This window comes from Bubalus kerabau, chromosome 16 (assembly GCF_029407905.1).
Source record: "Bubalus kerabau isolate K-KA32 ecotype Philippines breed swamp buffalo chromosome 16, PCC_UOA_SB_1v2, whole genome shotgun sequence".
Lineage (NCBI taxonomy): Eukaryota > Metazoa > Chordata > Mammalia > Artiodactyla > Bovidae > Bubalus > Bubalus kerabau.
In genome coordinates this window covers 73,398,091-73,419,454 of record NC_073639.1, presented here as the reverse complement: position 1 = coordinate 73,419,454, position 21,364 = coordinate 73,398,091, and the positions used below count along the sequence as shown (strand labels likewise).

Genomic DNA, 21,364 nt, shown 5'->3' with positions numbered 1-21,364 from the left:
GCTGTCTCAGCTCCTTGTGGGCCCGCCTGGCTCGGTGGCCCAGCAGGAAGGGGACCCCCGGTGTGTGGATCACGGGAAGATCCTGGCAGACACCCCATCCCCTGTTCACAGAGAGCCAGTGTCCAGGAGGAAAGATCCTGCCTGCAGAACCTGCCCTTGTGTCCTTCCCGACAAGGTCCCCGCATCCTAGGGCACACCCACGCCTGGCCCTGGTTTGGTGGAGGTGTGCCTGAGCCCCGGCTGCAGGGAGCACTGCTCAGGCCTGAAGAGCAGGGAAGCCCCATTCTCCGCACGTAGGGGCTCAGCAGGGATGCACCGCAGGGCTGGCTGAAGGCGGCTGGGGAGAGGGATGGGCAGGCCTGCGGGGGGGGGTGGCGGGCAGCAGCGGGGGTGGGGGTGGGGGCGGTCTCTGTTCTGGCAGAGCGTCAGCTCTCCAGGTTGGCTCTACCGCCTTTGGAGGGAAAATCAGAAATAGAGAGTGAGCCATCAGTGAAGAGCCACACTCAGCCTTCCGCAAAGCCGAGTCTCCCGGGAATTCCCAGTTTGTCTCTCACCCCGTCCCCACCCGCTGTGATCCAGCCGACCTCCAGCCTGGTTTCTTTCTGGCTCTGAGTGGGGCCAGGACCCAAGCAGAGCTGGAGGGAGATGCAGTGGGCGTGCTGGGGTGCAGAGTGGAGCTGCCATCCCAGGGCACCCAGCCTGGACTCAGACTTGCTCCTTAGGAGAACCATCAGGCTTTTCCTCCATCTTTGCGTCTCACCAGGGGGACAGCTGAAGGTCGGCTGCCAACCCTTCCCCTCCCGCGCCCCAAATGCGACTCAGCAGCAGGCCAGTGAAGGCTTTGTTCCTCAATGGCTGGCTCTCCTGGGGCCCACAGCCCACAGTCAGGATCACTGCCGGCTCTGCTGGAAGGACTGCACCCAGCAGGAAGCTGCCAAGCTGACTGTGGCTCTGAGGTTGACTCTAGTTGTCAATGAAGCCATCCACCAGGGCCTGAGAGTGCTGCCCCACGACCCTGCACCCTGCCCCCTGCCCTCTGGCTGGGCCAGGCCAGCGGCCCCCAGTACCTCTGAAGATCCGGCCCCCGGCTCTGGATTCCTGCTCCCGTACTGCTATCCCACAGGGTGGAATGCTGGCCACTCGGGTGACGTCCCCAGGAGTGAGTGGCCAGACGTCCCTGTGAAAGGGGTCCTTGCTGCCAAGTATTAGCATCCTGGCCGCCCAGGCCCTTCCCAGGGACTGCAAGCCTCCTTGAGCCCCACTCTCCAGGTGCTTCACCAGCAAGAAGCCCCGCTCTGGTCCCTTCCCCACTTTCAAACTCTGTGCTCTCATCTTCCCTGGTTAATAAGAGGTTTCTCGATTTCCCAGAGCCTGTTTTAGGCAAGGAAATAATGAGGCTTGGGAAGGTGGGGGTCTTCCAGTGAGCCAGGTGAGGCCCCAGGCCTCCTTCTGCGGACCCAGCCCTCCATCCACCAAGAACGATAGAGCACAGAGTCTGAGCAGGGTCTCTGCCACTATGCAAAGCAAACTAACTGAATGCCAGTACTTTCCTGGTGGTCCAGTGGTTAAGATTTCACCCTCCAATGCAGGGGGTGTGAGTTTAATCCCTGACTGGGGAGTTAAAAGTCCCACATGCCTCAGGGCTAGAAAACCAAAACATAAAGCAGAAGCAATGTTGTAACAAATTCAATAAACACTAAAAAAACATAGTCTACCTCAAAAAATCTTTAAAGAAAGAAATAAAGAAACTGAATATCATAAGCCAATGCTGCAAGGCACTCTGGTCCAAAGGAGTGTTTAAATCATTTGGCAAGAAAAAAAAAACAAAAAAACTGCCCCACCATCACCAAGGGGACGGCCTGGGTCCATCAGGAAAAAATTCACACAGCATCTCAAGTCCAAGAGCATTCCCACATCCCGGATGTGGTAGGCTTTCCCATCACCCCACTTGCACAGGTCACCCTCTGTGCAGCCTCCCAGTTGAAGGGACATCTAGAGCCCTCCAGGTCCTGGCTTACCAGGGCCATCTTCCCACCGCCCGTGGCAGGCTGTGGAGGGCACAGCCAGCGGGGGGAGGGGGACCCTGTGCAAGGTTTCACTGGGCCCAACTGTCATGACGGCGACTCCCAGTGCCTTCCTGCCACCTTCACATCCCTTGCCTAAAAACAAGAGGTTTGTGGATATGAATGCTGACCCTGGCCTTTCTAACCACCTTTCTAACCACCACTTTAAAAAGGAAGTAGCCCAGAAAGGGGCTGGTTTACCCGGAGCTTGTTTTCTTGTTTGTTCACTCATTCATCAATGTTTACTGAGTGCCCAGTGCCAGGCACTGCAGGCCGTGGGTATCCTGGGGACACTGGACTGATTTGACTCCGCTAATGGGAAGGCTGCCCACAGCGAGGGAGGCAGAAGTGACTCCTATGATTATCAAGTGGGAGGGTGCCATCACGTGGGCTTAGAGGGGCAGGAGCCAAATTCTAGGGGACCGTTGAAGGCATAACTGAGAGACGTGGCAGGGGTGGGGGTGGGGGGTGACCAGATGCGACGGGCTTTCCAGACGGAGGAATGGGGTGAGGGCGCCTGTGGGGTGTTTGAGGCCGGAGGGAAGCCAGAAGGGCTCTTGGGCGGCGCTGCTAACGGCTCTCTGATGTTTGTCATTTCTGTGTGTACACATCTGGTGGTTATTAACAAAGCAAAACCATTTTTTAAGGCAGGTTGCAAAACGGCCCTGTTGTTTGTCAGAAAAGAATGGCAAAATCTCCCAGTCCTCACCTGCCCAGGGGAATGGAGGCGGGGCCTGCCGTCCTGCCCTCCTCCTGGCTGCAAAGCCGCATGACCTTCTGGGGGGTCCAGGGGGAGGGATAGAGGCAAGGGGCCTACAGGGGTTTTTCGAATGTAGTTGGAAAGGCTCTCGGGCCCCTCAGATCTCCACTGCTGTCCAGCTCACCTTCCAAAAGCCCAGGCTGAAGGGGACATCACCATGAGACAGTCACAGCTTCACCAGCGCTCCATGGCATGGCACTCCAGTTTGCACAGACCCTTTATATGCAACCCTGAAGCACCCAGGAATTATAGCCCATTTTACAGGTCCAGGAACCAAGACTCGATGAGCGGGAAAGCCTTGGCCAATAGCTCCATGTCCAACGGCAGAGGTGGAGCCAGAACTCTGGTCAGCTCCCAGCAGTGGCCCTGCCCTGCCTCTCAGGGGAAGGGAGGGTCCATGTGGGACGGTGGGCCCCTGCCAGGGAGCGCCAGCCTGGGGCAGGGGGCACATAGCGGGACTGGGCAAACGGCTAGGTTCCTGGGGGTGGGGTGGAGATGCCCAGGGTCTGGACAAAGCTGCCCGGGGATTTGTGCCTCCGTGGGACGTGACTCTACTCCAGCTCCGCCCCCACAACTGGGCACCAGGCCTGGGCTGAAGCTTCGCCTCCAGAAGCTGGGGAGAGTGAGGATCAGGGCGGGAAGAGACTTTTCAGGTCGATGAACAACATGAAGAGGAGGAGGGGATTTCCCTGGTGGCCCAGAGGTTAAGAACCCTGCCTGCCGGTACAGGGGACACGGGCTTGATTCCTGGCCCAGGACGATCCCACGTGCCGTGGAGCAAACCAAGCCTCTGCGCCACAACTACTGAGCCTGAGCTCTGGAGTCTGCAAGCTGCAACTTCCGAAGCCCCCGCACCCTAGAGCCCTTGCTCTACAAGAGAAGCCACCATTCGCTGCAACTAGAGAGAAAGCCTGCACGCAGCAATGAAGACCTGGTGCAGCCAAAAATAATTTTTTTTTAATTTTTAAATAAATATTTTTTTAAAAGGGAGGAGACGAGATGTGAACCCAGGGCCATCTGTGCAGACAGCACGGAGCTTGCTGAGCACGCTCGGTGGGTGGGCTTTGCATCAGGAGGCTTCAGAGAGGAGGTGGCGACAGGCCTGGGCTGCGGGACTGGTGACTGTGGCAACCTCGCCTTCGGCCATCAGGGGGCGGTGTTGGGCTAGCAGGGCCTCTGTCCCCGAAGAAGCAGGAACTGGGTCTCTTGGCACTCTGCTCAGGAATGCATTGCCCTTGAGACCCAAGAAGCCAAGCTCAGCAGGCCCTGGGCTGTCTGGGGCCATCTGCAGAGGCAGAAAGAGGGGGTCCGACCGGGGTTCGTGTCCTGGTTCTCAGCTTGCTGGCTTGCTCACTAAATACATCTGGACTGCACCCCCAGCACCACGGCCACTGCCCTGGTCTGGGCTTCCGTCATCTCTTGCTTGGATGTTTAGAAAGGAGCACATGAGTTTCTCTATGCCGCTTCCTGCCCTCTTCTGTCCACACTCCACAGGGCAGCCAGAAAAAATCTCTGAAATGAAAATCTGATCACATGGTTCCTTGCATAAGCCCTCCACTGGCTACCCGTTTCCCCCCAAGAAGGGTCATTCTCAGTGGTGGCTGACCAGGTCCTCTGGGACTTGACCACACTGGGCCTTAACTGCATCTCCCCCAACCCCAACAACCTGAACTCACCAATTCGTCAAGCTCTGTCCTTCCTCCCTGCCTTTGCCCAGCCTGGACTTCCTCCCCAATCTTTTTTTAAAATTTTTGGCCACACCATGCAGCACACAGGGTCTTAGTTCTCTGACCAGGGATCAAACCCACGCCGCCTACCCTGGCAGCACAGTCTTAACCACCAGGGAAGTCCATCCCTCCCTGATATTGCTGCGTGCACCCTCAAGGCTCCCAGAGCCCTCATCCGGGAGGCCTTCCCTAGGCCCCTTCCCGCCCCCCAGCAGGGTTCAGGTGCCTTCTCCGTGTTCTCGGAGCGATAGGACCAGCGCTCATCACACAGGGGAATTGTCACCTGCCTCGTGCTGACTCCTGTTGACCCCCACCTACACTATCTTGTGTTGATTCTGAGAAATAAACATCGTCTTCCCTGCTTTTCAGGGGAGGAAAGTAAGGCTGAGAGACACGTTCATTTGCTCAGTGATGGTGCCAGGCTTGGAATTTGGGATGTCAGGCTCCAGAGCCCTGCGTCCCCCTCACCCATCTACCCCCAGAGGTTGGGTCATACCAGGAGTACAGCTGGAGGAGGGCAGAACCTGGCAGCGTGACTCAGCACTCTGGAGAGACCCAAGGAGAGGGTTGGGTGGGGCAGCTGCAGAGAGAGAAGGACCCAGAAAGGATGGGCTCACCTAGCTATGTCGGTGTCCTGGAGTTGAGGGCAGGCGGGGTGAGCGGCCCAAACATAACCATAAAAACCAGGTCTACTGATCACTTGTCATGTGCCAGGAGGTGGTGAAATACCTTACTGGCCTCTTCTAACCATCCCAGTAAACTTATAAGAAGGGAGTATTATTAGCGCCAATTTACAGATGAGAAATCTGACACTCGAGCTCACCTAGCACATTAGAGGGGATGCCAAGGTTCAAACTCAGCTGTTTCAGCACCATATATTTTTGAACCATTTGAGGATGACTTGCTCAGTGTTGGGAGAGAAACTACAGCTGCTGGGTAGTTTGTTTGCAATCACCACCAGACTCGGCCTCCCCCACAGCAGTCTTGGGCCCTCCAGGTTCCCAAGAATGGCCATAAAAGCAGAGACCAGTTTGGCATAATCTTGGAACACTCCATGCCTTTAGGGTGGCCCCTGGTATCGTGAGCAGGGGTGTGCCAGCTCTGGCCCTGGACAGCGTACAAGCTCCTCCACTTTGCAGCCTCCTTAACAGCCCTACTCCATGCTCCTATCACCATAGCAACCCATTCCTATGGTAAGCAGCAAGGGCATGTTGGCTGAAAACACGGGGGACGGCTTCATGACATTGGATTTGGCAGCAATGACTTCTTGAAAATGACACTAAACACACAAGTAACAAAAGAAACAACAGATGAACTGGACTTCATTAAAATTTAAAACTTGTGTGCTTTAAAGGACCTATCAACAGAGTGAAAAGGCAACCCATGAAATGATAAAATATTTGCAAATCATGTAGCTGATGAGATTAAAACTCAGAATGTGTAAAGAACTCCTACAAGTCAATGACAACAACAACAAACTTCATTTAAAAGTGAATTAAAAAATAGATGTTTCTCCAAAGAAGATGTACAAAGGGGCAACCGCTCATGAAAAGACGCTGAACATTACTGATTATTAGGGAAAGCAAAGCAAAACCACAGTGAAACATCACCTCGCACCCCTGAGGACGGCTATTATCAAACAACAGAGAATACTAAGTATTGGTGAGGACGTGGACAAACTGGAACGCTTGTGCATGGCTGTGAATGTAAAATGGTGCAGCTCCTGTGCAGAACAGTATGACAGCTCCTTAAAAAATTAAACATAGAATTATGTTATGATCCAGAAATTCTACTTCTGGGTAGAATTGAAACCTGGGGCCTCGAACAGGTATTTGTACACCAATGTTCATAACAGTTTTATTCAAAGGCGGAGACAACCCATGTGTCCATTAAGAAATGGATGGATAAACAAAATGTATTCCGTTCATACCATGGAATATTATTTAACCTTTAAAAAGGAATGAAATTCTGACACATGCTACAACATGAATGAACCTTCAACGACATTAAACTAAGCAAAAGAAGCCAGACGCAAAAAGACAAATACTATACGATCCTACTCTGAAGAAGCACCTGGAGTAGTCAGATTGGTATAGAAAGAAAGTAGGATGGTGGTTGCCAGGGTTACTGACCTTTCCAGTCAGGCCCCAACACGGGTCCCCCTACCTGTAGTCATTCAAGTCAAAAGAATGGGACAGAGTTAAGTTTTGAAAGAAGTTTGCATGCATGCTCAGTCGAGTCCAGCTCTTTGCAAACCCATGAACTAAACCCCGCCAGGCTCCTCTTTCCATGGAATTTTCCAGGCAAGATTACTGGAGTGGGTTGTCATGTCCTACTCCAGGGTATTTTCCCGACCCAGGGATCAAACCCACGTCTTCTGCATCTCCTGCATTGGCAGGTGGATTATGTACCACTGTGCCACCTGGGAAAGCTTTATTTCTTTCATCAAAGAATGAAGAGATGCAAGCTCAGGCTCTGGAGTCCAGGGTCTCCTGACAGGCCGCGGGCAGGGCTGCTTTATAGGGTCAGGGGGGAGTGGGCGGAGTTCTGCAGAGCTGCGCTGCTCCTGGCTTCAGATCGCAGTGCGGGGTGCAGCATCTCTGCACACGGCTCGCTGCCGCCATCTTGAATTGAGTGTCGTGTGCAGCACTTCTGCACACGGCCCACTGAGCCGAGGCTTGCCGCAGCCATTTTGCACTAGGAACTCAGGTCTGAAGAGCCGATGCAAGGTCTCTGCATGCAGCCCCCTGTGAGCGATTGGAACTAGACTAAGCACAGAGGAAAAAGGAAAAAAAGTTAGCCTTTATTTCCTTACCCACATTCTATTTTAATTTCCCGAGAATTGTTCCTGAGCTTTGCCAATGACACCAGGGGCTTTAAGGAGAGGAAGCAATGGAAAGTTAATGTTTGATGGGTACAGAGTTTCAGTTTGGGAAGATGAAAAAGCTCTAGAGATGAATGGTGGTGATGGCTGCCCAACAGTGTGAATGTACTTAATGCCACTCAACTGCACTCTTAAAAATGGAAAATTTTGTGTTAGGCATATTTTACCACAATAGAAAAAAAATTTTTTTTTAAACAGAGAGACTTAAATATAAGAGCTAAAACTAAATCTTGGGACTTCCCTGGCAGTCCAGTGGTTGGGAATTTGTCTTCCAATGTCAGCAATATGGGTGTGGTCAGGGAGCTGAGATTCCCACATGCTTTGCAGCCAAAAACCAAAACGCAAAACAGAAGCAATATTGTTACAAGTTCAATAAAGACTTTAAAAAGGGTCCATATCAAAAAAAGAAAAGGTTGAACATAGAATTACTACCTGCAATTCCACTCCTAAAGATACACCCAAGAGAAGTGAAAACATGTTTTCACAAAAATTTGTACAAAAAATGTTCATAGCAGCATTAATTCATAATACCCCAAAAGTGGAAATAACCCAGATGTCCATCAACTGATGAATGGGCAAGCAAAATGTGGTGTATTCATGCAAAAAATGATTATTCAGCTATGAAAAGAAGCGACGTAGTGATGCCGGCTACAGTAAGGATGAGCCTTGTCTACATTATGCTACGTTAATGAAGCCAGTCAAAAGATCACATACTCTATGATTCGATTAATACAAAATTTCCAGAACAGGAAAGTCTCTCGCGATAGGAAGTAGATTAGTAGTTGCCAGAGGCAGGAGCAGGAGTGCAGGAAATGGGGAATGACTGATAGAGGGTACAGTGGTTTTTGAGGTGGGGATAATGAAAATATTCTGCAATTAGGAACTTCCCTGGTAGTCTAGTGGTTGAGAACCCAGCCTTCCGATGCAGGAGATGCGGGTCCCATCCCTGGTGTGAGAACTAAGATTCCATATGCCTCGGGGTGACTAAGCCCATGCGTTGAAAACTACAGAGCCCACGTGCTCTGGAAGCCACGTGCCACAACTAGAGAAAAGCCTGCCAGCTACTAGAAGATCCTGCGTGTGCCGAAGCTGAGAACCCAACCCAACCAAATAGAAAATAAATATTTGTAAACAATATTCTGCAATTAGACAGTGATTGTATAAGATTATACAACCTTGTGAATATACTAATTTTACACTTTAAGAATGGTGAACTTGTATGTGAATTCACACTTTAATAAGAAGGAGGTGAAACTGCCCAGAGGGGAAACAGGGAAAGCAGACCGCCGCAGGGTTCTACCCAGACCACCACTGGGACCGGGGCAAGGCACGCCCACCTCCAGCTCCCACAGTTCCCCTTTCACCTCTCCTTTTCAGGCCACCCCACCTCACCCCACTGTGTTCTGAACCCCACCCTGGCCTCTTCCCCAGCAACATTCACCTCAGGGTGAGGCTCCCTCACCCCCTGGGCCCCCTGTGTACTCACCCAACTGGTTCTGATACGATGGCATTTCGCATTTCCTAGTAACTAGCGTCTGGAAGGAGGGGTCAGGGTGCGGAGCGGGTGGCCCTGTCTACCCACTGCGATTGTTTGCTTGTGGCCTGGTTGTTGCCATGGGCCCCTGAGAGCTTGGCAAACTAGGACTTGGAGAAGATGGGTACTGTGGGTGGAGGTTCGGGGTGGTTCTTTTTCACCGAGGTCTTTGTTTTGAGGTAGGGAAATCTATTCTCTTGGGCTCAGAAAACGCTGCAGCCCGAGGTGCATGGATCCAGGTTTCCTAACACACGATGATTATTCACTTTTATTGAGCGGCCTCCTACATGCCGGGTACAACCTTGAGCCGTTTGGGGGAAGGCGCAGCTGGGTGGTGGCTCCATTATAGGTTTCAGAGTCAGACGGGCTTGAATTCAAATCCTGGCTTCCCATTTCTGGGCTGTGAGTCTTCAGAAAAGTTTCTTAATCTCTCTGGCCTTTCATATCCTTAACTGTAAAATGAGGATACCCCTACCTGTTTCCAAGCGGTTTGATAAGGACGTAATGTCCTCAGCACAGAAATGCAGACTGAGTTCCTTGCAGGCAGGGACCCGATCCATCATGTTTACGTCCCCAGCTCTGCCCTCCCAAGACAGCCCAGGTGTGCTTTTCACCTGCCCCGCTCCACACCATGGCTCACGCCATGCCCTCTGCAGGGTGTCGGGGGCTGCCCTTTCCTCTACCCCAGTCTCCACTGATTGACATCCTCCCTTTCTTCAAGGTCTGGCTCAATGCCACCTGCATCCTTGTGGGGTGATTTCTGTGCCTGGATCCTCTCCCTGTTTGGGGTGGAGCCTCCAGAGCTGAGGCTGAGGGGCGGCTTCCAGCATGACAACAAAGTGATGAACTGCATGTGCTTCTCTCTGGATAGGCCACTGACCTCCTCTCTACCTCAGTTTGCTTGTCTGTAAACTGGACTTAATGATAGTGGCTACCCAGAAGGGGGCTCTGACGTTTAAATGAGGCGATGCGCTTAGCTTGGGGCCTGACATGTACAAAGCCTTCAATAAACAATGTAGATCTGTATTAATATGGTAGCCATGTGGGACAATCTACAATAAAATTAATCGAAATATAAGTTAATTAAAACTAACCACATGCCGGGAAAGATTGAGGGCAGGAGGAAGAGGCGACAGAGGATGACATGGTTGGATGGCATCACCAACTCAATGGACATGAGTCTGGGCAAACTCCAGGAGATAGTGAAGGACAGGGAAGCCTGGCGTGCTGCAGTCCACGGGGTTGCGAAGAGTGGAACACGACTTAGTGATTGAATAATAACAACAACCACATTTCACATGTGGCAACTGGCTACCAGTGATGTCCACTAGAAACCGCCCCCCCCCACCAGATACAGAACATTTCCATTGCTAAAGAAAGTTCCAGTGCATAGTGCTGTCAGTCATGATGATGATAATGTGAATTTGTGGTCTGGGTCAGGAAAAGCTCTTAAGGGTATCTCTCATACCCCTCAGCTCCTCATAGCTCCTGGGGGGACCCCCAACTCCTCCTCCTGGCCCTGCCTGCCCAGTCTCTGACGTCCCCAGGGGTAACCAGAGACCCTCCCATCAGGAGGATTAGGGCGAGAAAGGAGACTGGTGAGAACCAAGCAGGATTAGGGGCTAATGAGAGCGCAGTGGAGGAACCCAATCCCTGCCTGCTGCCCGCCTGGTGGGAAGTGGGTGTGGGTGGCGGCAGAAAGAGGCTGGAATGTGAAGAGGGGAGGGACCAGAGGGTGGAGAATTACCTAACTGCTCCAGAGTGTATGCAGTAGGCGCCCTGGACGGAGGGAGATGGCTCCCCTTCTCCCTCACCCGATTCTATCAGGGCCCAGAGCAGGGAGGTTTCAGCACTCACCTGCCTCAGCTAAATCGGTCCCAAGATAGCCCAGGCATGGGGACCTGCAGCGTTCTGAGGGTAGGAGAGCCCTGGGAACAGGGCCTTGGGCTAGCCCAGCTGTTGGGTCCGAGGCTAGGCCAGGGGAGAGTTTCAGCCCACTTGGACCTGCCTCCCAAGGCCTGGAAGAGGTAGCCACATATCTATACTGTGGTCTCCAGCAGATGCACTCCTGGTTTCCTTACAGACAGTCATGGACAATGTGGCCTCTGCCCTCGGAGCTTCCGATAGCTGGAGGATAAATCTCTTAGAGGTGCACAACCCTTGACAGTCTCCATGTCTCAGTCAAAGGACAGGGGAACCTTCTGGGTTTCCCTCATCACCTGGCAGAGTGGTGGGGCACCCCTCACTGATCAGATGTTTAAAATCCTGAGGAACACCGATACCGCCTCCCGGGCATCAGCATGCCCCTCCTCCCCCTTAGGACGCAGGAGAAGGGGGATCTTGGACAAGGCCTCCTGTGTCCTCGTGACATCTGCCATGAGAAGGGAGGTCGGCAGGGCTGGGGGCCCTCAGCCCTTCCCTGTATTGAAGGCGCAGGACGGGCACCGCAGGAGAGAATTTGAAAGACAGGAAGAGCAGTAACATGCCCTGTAGAAAAACAAGCCTTTAGCGAGGACACCTTTTGAGTTCCATTTTTTCTGCCCAGCCTGCCTTCTCTTGAATATGGACACTTGTTGCAAAAAGCCATGAGCCTCCCACCCGAAAAAGTGACCGACATATTTACGAGACTAAGTCCCTGACTGCCAGCCAGCAGAGCTGGGTAAGGGTGATCTTAGCAGGACCGTAGGTGCAGGGTTTCATCAGTGAGAGCAGAAGACCGAGGGTCAGAGAGGACGGTGCCTGCAGGGAGCACACCCATTGTTTTGCTAGTATTTGCCGGCAGCACTCGGATTAGTACTCTTCCCCCCTGAAGTTCCCCTGCCCCTGGAGGCCTGGGAGCACTGAGGGGGTTCGACAGGCACCCAGGCTGCACACGCACACCTTGGGAGGCCAGCCTCGTTCCCTCCCAGCCTCCTCGCCCTGGCAGGGGACCTCTGACACACCCTGCTTTCCCCACCTGCTCCCCACCCACCCCCCAGAATCATCCAGAGCCAAGCATGGGACCTCAGTTAATCCCAATTATGTAACGTGCAATCCAACAGTTGGCCAAGGAGGAGGTGCCCTGGAGCCACGCCCAGGAGTGGGGTCAAAAGACCTGGCTTGGTCAGGGCCACAGAGCAGGCTCGGCCTCTGACTGGAGTAGCCCCCGCCCCTGCAGCCTCCCCCAGCGCCATGAGCGGCCGAGTGGGAGACCTGAGTCCCAAGCAGGCAGAGACCCTGGCCAAGGTGAGCTGAGGCAAGGGGCAAGGGCTGAGGGGCTGCGGGAGCACGGGGGCTGGAACCCTCCCCCTCTGCTGGGCTCAGCACGTCCTCGACACTGTCTCTTGGCCATCACCTCACCCGGGGTCAGGGCCTACGGTGTCCAGTGACGTCCGCCCTGTCCAGGGCAGCGGCCGGGGGAACAGCACCGCTTGCAGACAGAAGGGCAGGTGCCAGACCTGAGAACTTTACCTGACCTGCCCCCTCCCCACCTCCCCATAGGTAGGAGCTGAAGATGCTGAGGCTCTGCCCTCGGACTCTGTTCCGTTTCACTCCCCGGGACCCTGAAAGCTCTTACCTGTGTGTAAGAGCTAAGAGTCAGGGCAGAGTGTGTATGTCATCCCCACGGTCAATGGGGAAGAGGATGCTTAATTACCAGCCATGTTTTCACAGAAAATGGGATGGGAAAAAAGAAGCTTTGGGGGGCTAATGAATGAAAAGAACAAAGAATATTCACCCCTCAACCCATCTACCCACCAACCCGCCCAACTATCTTTTCCTTCATTACTCCTCCCCCCCGCCCCACCCAACGATCTCTCCTCCTCTGTCCACTCACGCCCCATCTCTCCTGTCCCTTCACTGGTTTCCTCTTCATTTTGTCCCATCCATCCACCCACCCATCCATTCTTCTACTTACTCATCCATCTAACCTTCCCTTCACCTCCCCATCCCTCCGCCCACCCGTCTTCCATCACTGCAGGCCAGACTGCACTGGAAGAGAAGGAAAGAAACTGGAAAAAAAAAAAAGTATCACTGAGTCTGAGCTCAAGGCTCAGTGTGAACACCTCTTCAACCAGCATCTCTCTTCCCAGTTCCGAGAAAATGTCCAGGACGTGTTGCCCGCCCTGCCCAACCCTGATGACTATTTCCTTCTCCGCTGGCTCCGAGGTGAGGGCAGACGTGGGGGAGGTCAGGGCGAGGGGCAGCAAGAGGGACCTGGTACCAACTGCTCCAGAAGAACCCATGGCTCGCAGGATCCGACCACATCATCTTGCTTCACGTTCAGGTCCCGGAGAGGGGAGGGGACAGGAAAGGAAGGTCCCCTCTAAGGCCCCCGTGCCCTCCATAGTCCCGCCTCCTGCCCAGGACCAGGACAAGATGACTGCAAGGCAGCCTCTTTCACACCTCACCCCTTTCTTCCATCTTCCCACAGCTCGGAATTTTGACCTGCAGAAATCAGAGGCCATGCTCCGCAAGGTGAGACCTATCCCCCCCAGAAAATTTGGTAAGGGCGTTTGTTGGGGGCAATTCCTGCCTCCAGCCTCTACCTCCATCCCCTCCTTACCACTCATTTCCCTTTCAGTACATGGCGTTCCGGAAGACCATGGACATTGACCACATCCTTGAATGGCAGCCCCCCGAGGTGAGCCAGCAGCACCCCCCAAACCCCTAGTTTTTGACAGACATACCACCCAACAGCCTTGGCATCACTGGGGACTGTGAGTAGAGGGCAGCAAGCCTGAGAGGCCTGTGGAACCCCCGGGAAACTGCAGCCAACTCTCCTGTAATAATTATGAGTATTTCCTATTAAGAGCCAAGCTTGAGTTAAGACTTTACCTGCATGAACTCATTTAATCCTCACAAACGCCTGAGATGGATACAGCTGGACCCATTGTACACATGAGGACACTGAGGCCCAGCAGCGGTTAAGCAGCCACCCAAAATCCCAGAGCTCCTAGGTGGAGCTGGGATTTGAGCTCAAGCCTCCAAACACAGGCTCTTCAGCAGCACAGTTAGCTCGTGGCTCTGAGCCATTACCCCCTGGAGCCTTGCTCAAAGCATCCTGTCTAGGGGGAAAAGAAACTTCGCCCACTGAGGAGTCGGGAAGAACAGACCCATCGTGGTGCCTTAGCTAAACAACAGTCCTGGTTTCATTTGTGGAGCACAAGCTCTGAGCCAGGCAGGCTGCTATGCCAGTGTGATCTTGAGGACTTTCCCCAGCAGAGGAAGGGGAATGGGGCTCAGAGGGGTGATGTCACTTGTTCAAGGGTGCACAGCAGGGAAGCAGCCGCATCTGTTTTTTGAAGCAGGACTGCTCACCTTCAGTATCCGTGTTTTTCATCACTAAGCCCAACCCATCTCCATGGAAGGGGGCACAGGAGACTCTGTGGGCAGAACTCAGGAAGGCCTCTGGCAGGCCTGGCTGAGTCCTGCCTTTGCCATGCATCTGCTGTGAGCAAGCACCTCCCCTGCAAGCCCCTCAGCTTTCTCACCTGGACGTAAGGCCGCCCTCCAGGGAAGGGAAGGTGATTGTACCACGGTGTGTATAGGCTCAGACCACCCAGGGCAGCCTGGTTTGGTGAGAGGGCGGGGTGGGGCGGCGATCTTTGGGCGTGGTCGCTTATTCGTGTCCGACTCTTTGCGACCTCATGGACTGCACCCCACCAGGCTCCTCCATCCATGGGATTCTCCAGGCAAGAATACTGGAGTGGTTTAGCCCTGCCCTCCTCCAGGGGATCTTCCCAATCCAGGGATCGAACCCAGGTGTCCTGCACTGCAGGCGGATTCTTTTCCATCTTTTCCACCAGGGAAGCCCAAGGTGGTCTCTGGGAGGTTACACACTGCACAGTTCCATGTGTCTGGGCTCACGCAGGTGATCCAGAAGTACATGCCTGGAGGCCTGTGTGGCTATGACCGAGACGGCTGCCCCGTGTGGTACGACATCATTGGGCCGCTGGACCCCAAGGGCCTGCTCTTCTCGGTCACCAAGCAGGACCTGCTCAAGACCAAGATGAGGGACTGTGAGCGCATCCTGCACGAGTGTGACCTGCAGACCGAGCGGGTGAGGCTGCCCGGGCCCGTGGCCCCAGGAAGACACCTGCGCCCTCAGCGTCACGGTCAGAGGGCTCTGGGCTCACACGCCAGCTCCGACACGTCCCAGCTGTGCCACCTTGGAAAGTCACCTCACCCCTCTCTGAGCTTGTCTCCTCACCTCCAAAACTGACACAATAATAATGGTTGCAGAGATGAAGTTAGATAACAGAGCATGTGGCCGGCACCTGGGGCCTCTCAGCAATGCTAGCTACTATGATTCCCTCTGAGTCTTTGCCCTTGCTGCTCCTTCTGTTGGGATAATCCCACCCCCAGCACACACACGTTCCCCCCACGCCTTCACTGGCTCTGCCCTATCCATCTTTCAAGGCTCAGACTGTCCCCTTCGCTGAGGCCCCCATCTGGGTTAACGTGCATCCCTACACCTCTGTGCGTCCAGTCGCGGCTCTCAGCTCAGGACCGTGGTGACCCGGTTGCTGGTCAGTCTCCCCAACCAGACTGAACTCTAAGGATAAGAACTCTGGATTATTGAGCTATATGCCATACTCTCAGTGCCTGGCTCAAAATAGGTGTTTAATAAATATTAGCTGGACAAATGGAGGGATGAGTGGATAAATGAACAGCCGTATGAAGGGAAGGATAGGTGAATTGATGAATAGGTGGGTCAATTAATGGATGGGTGGATAGGCAGATGGAGGGTGGATGGATGATGAATGGGTGATGGACAGTAGATGGACAGATGGTAGATGCAGTCACCGTTTTGTCTGCTCATTCCTCTGGGGACAGAGCAGGGAGCTGGGAGAAGCCCTGGGAGGGGGGTGTCACGTGCTGAGGCACCATGTCCAAGTTCTGAGCCCGCACCCTGATCCTTGCTCTTATCCTTGCAGCTGGGGAGGAAGATTGAGACCATCGTGATGATATTCGACTGTGAGGGGCTGGGGCTGAAGCACTTCTGGAAACCCCTGGTGGAAGTGTACCAGGAGGTGAGCAAAGGCCCCGGGCGCCCCTGCTTGCTTTAACCACCAGCTTGCCCAGCAGTGACTGGCTGCTCGCTCAGAGCCAGGATCTAGTGACAGGTGGTGGCCTTTCCACCACTGCAGCCCGGGCCCCATCACTGTGTTTCCCGAAGACTGCACAGAACAGGCCTCGGGCACAGCACGTACTGACGCCACAGGGGCAACTTCCAACAAACCGTCCCCTGCCTGTCACCTCCGCTCTGTGACAGGGGCAAGTCACTCTATCCCGCCATGCTCCATTGTCCTCACTTACAAAAGGAGGGTACTGATTGTCTGCACTCCAAAGGGACATAGCCACACTTCTGTGAGTTGATATATAAACTGCACACACCGCGCTTGGCAAACGAGCGTGCTTTCTCACTCGCTCCATCGTGACCGACTCTCTGTGACCCCATGGACTGTAGCCCGCTAGGCTCCTCAGTCCTTGGGATTCTCCAGACGAGAATACTGGAATGGGTTGCCATTTCCTACTCCAGGGGACCTGCCCGACCCAGGGATCGAGCCTGTGTCTCCTGCATCTGCTGCGTGGGCAGGTGAATTCTTTACCACTACCGTGAAGCCCCAGTAGTGAACACGCAACGAACAGTAGCCGTTATTATCACTGTACTACTGTTGAATAGTAGTACAGAGTAGAACAAATATAAGATTTATTCTAAAGATGCTTAATATTATGTAATTATTATGAGAGTGTGGTCACAATAGTCTGTGGAGAGGTTTCCTCCAGGGACCATGGAAGTGATGGAAAGAAGGGAATCCCTCTGCAGCCTTCTGAAACCTCCAAGGGGAGGTTGCAAAGGGACGGGGGTAGGCGAAGAGGAGGTACGGGCTCTGATGGGGTCTTTCTTGTTTCCACAGTTCTTTGGCCTCCTTGAAGAGAATTACCCAGAGACCCTGAAGTTCATGCTCATTGTGAAAGGTCTGTGGCAGGTGACTGCACTCCTGTGTGCCTCCAGTCCCTTATCTGAACTCTGGGGACAGTAATAGTGCCTTCTTTCTGGGAAGCAGAGAGGCAGGTTGGTTGCTTGGCTGCATGCAGATCACTCAGAGTGCCTAGAACAGAGTAAGTGCTCCATAAACGGTAAATTCTTCGGTTGGTTTTCCTGCAAGAAAAGGCAGCTCCAACCCCAGCTTGTCCAGGAATCCCCGCTCACCTCTCCTACCCACGTCTATCTCTCCCTCCTCAAACTGCCTCTCCCACTGGCAGCCAGTGCAGCCCAGTCTGGCCTTTCCTGCCCACTGCCTTCTGAGCCTCCAGTTAGCTTTATGTATTCATCCTGCTTTCCTTGAGTTGTCTACTCCTTGAAGGCAAAGCCTTTGATTCTTCACTTCTATTGTATTCCTCACAGGCTTGGGGCCAGGTGGGAACTCAATAGTATTTGGGTAGTTGTTATCTGGGTGGGTGGATTGATGGAAGGATGGTTGTATGTTGGTGGTTGACTGGACTGGTTGACTCATTGCTCCGTCTGTTGTCTGTTTAACTGGCCAGTTGGTTAGCTGACTAGTTGACTGCCTGGTGGTTGATTGCATATCTGATTGGCTAGTTGGATAGTTGTTAGTTTGGTAGACTGATTGAGTGACTAGTTAGCATTCTGGTTGGCTATGAGGGTGAGTGTCTAGTTGGCAGACTGGTTAGTTGGTTTGGCTGGATTGCGGATGATTGACTGCTGGTTGTTTGGCTGGTTGGATGGTTGGTTATTTGAATGATTGGCTGACTGGAAAAGGCAGTTGGTTGGGCAGTTAGCTAGTTGTTTAACTGACTGATTGGTTTTCTGATTGACTGACGTGTCAATTGGTTTGGTAGGGTTTGATTATTTGGTCGGGTGGCTAGTTGATTGGTAGGCTGGTTGATGGGTTGGTGAGAATTGATTGGCTGTTTGTTGGCTGGTCTGCTGGCTGTTTGAGACATTGGATGATTGGATGGTGGGTTGTTGGCTGTTTGTTGGCTGGTCTGCTGGCTGTTTGAGACATTGGATGATTGGATGGTGGGTTGTTGGCTGCTTGTTGGCTTAGTTGGTTGGATGGTTTGCCAGGTGCAGGGCATTGAAACTTGCCAACCTAATTCATGGTTCCTCCATGCTGTTGGCTCTGACTGTTATGGAGAGAATGGCCCGATGGAATCATTTTTTCCCCATTATACTTGCTTATATCTCTCCAGCCACCAAACTGTTCCCTGTGGGATACAACCTCATGAAGCCCTTCTTGAGTGAGGACACTCGCAGGAAAATTGTAGTGTTGGGAAGTAAGTCGTTCCAGCTCCATCCCCTGAACTCTATTCATGAGCTCTGGAGTAAGTTGGTCCATCACCCCCATCCAGAGGTCCACATATCACCTGGAGTCAGAGGCTCCTCCTTCTCAAAGGTGTAGTGGGTCTTACACTATGGAGTCTATCCAGTTACCTCTGTCTTACTCCCTGCCATACCTCTTTGGCAACTAAGGCCTCCACATCTTCCTCCTTACCAGTTTCAGTTTGATTGCTGGTCAACCTCTGGGCTATGGGCTCAGTTTCTTTATATTAACCTTCTATGGCCATGTAGGGGGGATAACTTGGATTGGTTATAGGGGTGGGGCCATGTGACACCTGAGAATCCAGAACACAGAGCTTTGCACAGGGTGTGAAGAACAGTAATGGGCTTTATGATTGTGATGATGAAGCAGCAAGAGGGGGAGGTCCTTTCAACGATCCCAGGCTAACCCTCTTCCACCCAGAGGTCTGACTTGGGTGGGCCATTTGCACACTGCAAGGCCCCCAACATGGTCCTTGACCTCATTGGGATTTAAAGTCTCCTAAGGCACATAGACAACACTAATCTTGACTACTCATCACTGGGAGACCATCAAAAATGGGCAAACTGATCAGCCAGGGGAAACATGTTACCATAGCAACACAACGCCGGAAGACACTTCTACAGCCCAAGGCCTGAAAGGCTGGGGAATCAGCCCTGGCAACCCAGCTCCTGTAGGGCTTCCTCCACCTGCCAAGCTCAGGCCCTCCTGGTAGGAATAGGGGGCACTGGCAGGACCCCTCCATGCTCAATAGTCACCCTTCAACCTCTCTGCCCACAGGCAACTGGAAGGAAGGATTGCTAAAACTCATCAGTCCTGAGCAACTGCCTGCCCAGTTTGGGGGGACCCTGACCGACCCAGATGGGAACCCCAAATGTTTAACCAAGGTATGAAGAGCCCCAGAACAGGGGAGGGTAGAGGTGTCAAGCTGGGTTTCTTTCTCATCCACTCATTCATTCCACTAGTGTCTATGGAGAGACACCTGTGAGCCAGGTATTGAGTTAGTCCCAGCCCTGCCCTAACAGAGCTCTCAGCAGCTGTTCAGGCAAATGAGAAATGGGAGAATTTTGACCCAGAGGGATGAGCTGAGAGAAAAAGTTCCCAGAAGAGGCCCTGACCGAGGCTGGTGGGACACAGAAGGCTTCCTGCTGAGGGGTGAGGGAGGATAGGATGAGCAGAATACTTCCGGACGATGGGGAAACATCTCAGTCAGGAGACACAGCCTGAAAGATGCAATGGCTGGGAGCAGGGAGCAAGCCCATCCTGCTCTGTGTCCACAGATCAACTATGGTGGGGAGATCCCCAAGTCCATGTACGTGCGGGACCAGGTGAAGGCTCAGTACGAGCACTCGGCGCAGATCAGCCGCGGCTCCTCGCACCAGGTGGAGTACGAGATCCTGTTCCCAGGCTGTGTCCTCAGGTAAGGCTCAGGCCACCGCCCACACCCCAGCTGGACCCTCGCCCCTCGGGGGTCTCTCAGACTCAGCAGCAGCCCATGCTCCTTCCCCTCCCCCCAACACAGGTGGCAGTTCGCGTCGGACGGAGGGGACATTGGCTTCGGAGTTTTCCTGAAGACCAAGATGGGGGAGCGGCAGCGGGCCGTGGAGATGACAGAGGTGCTGGCCAGCCAGCGCTACAACTCCCACATGGTGCCCGAGGACGGGAGCCTCACCTGCACGGAAGCCGGTGTCTGTGAGTCTGCCCTGGTTGGGCCCCAGCTCTGGAAGGATGGAGCCACCTGTCCCGTGGTTTAGAGAAAGCAATGGAGAGGCAGTGACAGCCCCCTCCCAGGGACATACAGCCTGGGTCAGTGCTGTTCATCCACAGAGTCACTCATGCGGCCCACACTCCAGGGCACCTGTGGTGTGTGGGGAGCCAAACAGGCCTTGAAGGGGTTGAGAGCATCACAGGTCACAGGCAAGGGACAGCAGGGAAGATGACTTTCCCCAGGAGGAAACCAGGGCTCTGAGAAGCAAGTCAACTTCAGAGCCACACAGCTGCATGTGGCGCCAGGGTTCTAGCTCAGCCTGGTGGTAGCAGCATAACCCTGGGCAAAAATCCTGAAAGTCTCACCAACCTGGAGGCTTGGTTTGCTCACCTGTGAAGCAGAGGTTACGACTCCTACCTCTCAGGGTGCTTGTAAGGAGGTTTGTAAGTAGGGGAGGCAGGAGGTGTGTGCAGGCCTAGCCCAGCACCCCACTTCATCCTTGGGGGCTGGGAGGCCTCTGACATTCCCAACTGCCCCCCGAGGACACCCCATCATGTGAGTGTCCAAGTGTGGAGACAACAGGGTGCAGTGGCCATTGTTCTCGTTGCCAGTTGGTACAACTAAAGCCAGGCTGGGCATGTGCCAGGGGGAGGTCAGGGTCTGTTTACAGGCCCTGCTCAGGAGGGGTAGTTCCCATGGGGGAGAGAAGAAGAGTGGGAGGAGTTTGGCCCCTCTTGGCAAACACAACAGGTGGGAACACAACCTGTTCTCCCCCATGGCTGGGGCAGGGTGCAGGGAGTATGGAGTCAGGCCCAACTACCCATTTTTCCATCTGTCTCCCCAGACGTCCTGCGCTTTGACAACACCTATAGCTTTGTCCATGCCAAGAAGGTCAGCTTCACAGTGGAGGTGCTGCTCCCAGATGAGGGCATGCAGAAATACGACAAAGAGCTCACCCCTGTCTAGGCAGCTCCCTCACTTCCCAGAGACCCTGACCCTTTGCTTTCTGTCTCTATATTCTTCTCCCCACCTCCCTCCAAAAATAGCTCAGTTGTCCTCTTGACTCTGACACTAGTCAGAAGAGAAAGGGCTGCCTTGGGGAAAACTCAGGCGCTGTGATCAGATCAGGAAAAGTGGGGGAGGCACCACTTTGGAGGATGCTGAGGCTGCAGAAGAGGAAAAAGCAAGGGCAGGAACAAGAGTGGATGTCCCTGCAACCCGAGAAAGAGAAAGGAATCTCCCGGCCTTTGTCCTCACTTCTCCTGAGGCATTTGTGTGCTTGAATTTCTTCCCTATGAGTTATCAGCAACTTGGGTCAGAGATGTATCTAAATTCTTATAAGTAAATGCTCAACTAATG

At 53.5% G+C, this 21,364-nt stretch overlaps 1 protein-coding gene across 1 annotated transcript; it reads left to right on the top strand.

The window, feature by feature from the left end:
- Positions 1-12,139: 12,139 nt before the first annotated feature.
- LOC129629659 (SEC14-like protein 3) lies at positions 12,140-20,971 on the top strand. The gene is made up of 12 exons (XM_055549783.1): positions 12,140-12,193; positions 13,039-13,114; positions 13,380-13,423; positions 13,530-13,589; positions 14,820-15,008; positions 15,886-15,981; positions 16,870-16,930; positions 18,170-18,253; positions 19,078-19,184; positions 19,578-19,717; positions 19,820-19,989; positions 20,850-20,971. The coding sequence occupies exons 1-12, from the start codon at positions 12,140-12,142 to the stop codon at positions 20,969-20,971; spliced, it is 1,203 nt and encodes a 400-aa protein (XP_055405758.1).
- Positions 20,972-21,364: the final 393 nt, after the last annotated feature.

What these genes read in the sequence shown, in the direction of transcription:
- LOC129629659 (XM_055549783.1), top strand. Translation starts at nt 12,140, where the DNA reads ATGAGCGGCCGAGTGGGAGACCTGAGTCCCAAGCAGGCAGAGACCCTG. An exon ending in GTGACCTGCAGACCGAGCGG is followed by an intron (nt 15,009 to 15,885) that starts GTGAGGCTGCCC and finishes TTATCCTTGCAG; the next exon opens with CTGGGGAGGAAGATTGAGAC. An exon ending in TTCCCAGGCTGTGTCCTCAG is followed by an intron (nt 19,718 to 19,819) that starts GTAAGGCTCAGG and finishes CCCCCAACACAG; the next exon opens with GTGGCAGTTCGCGTCGGACG.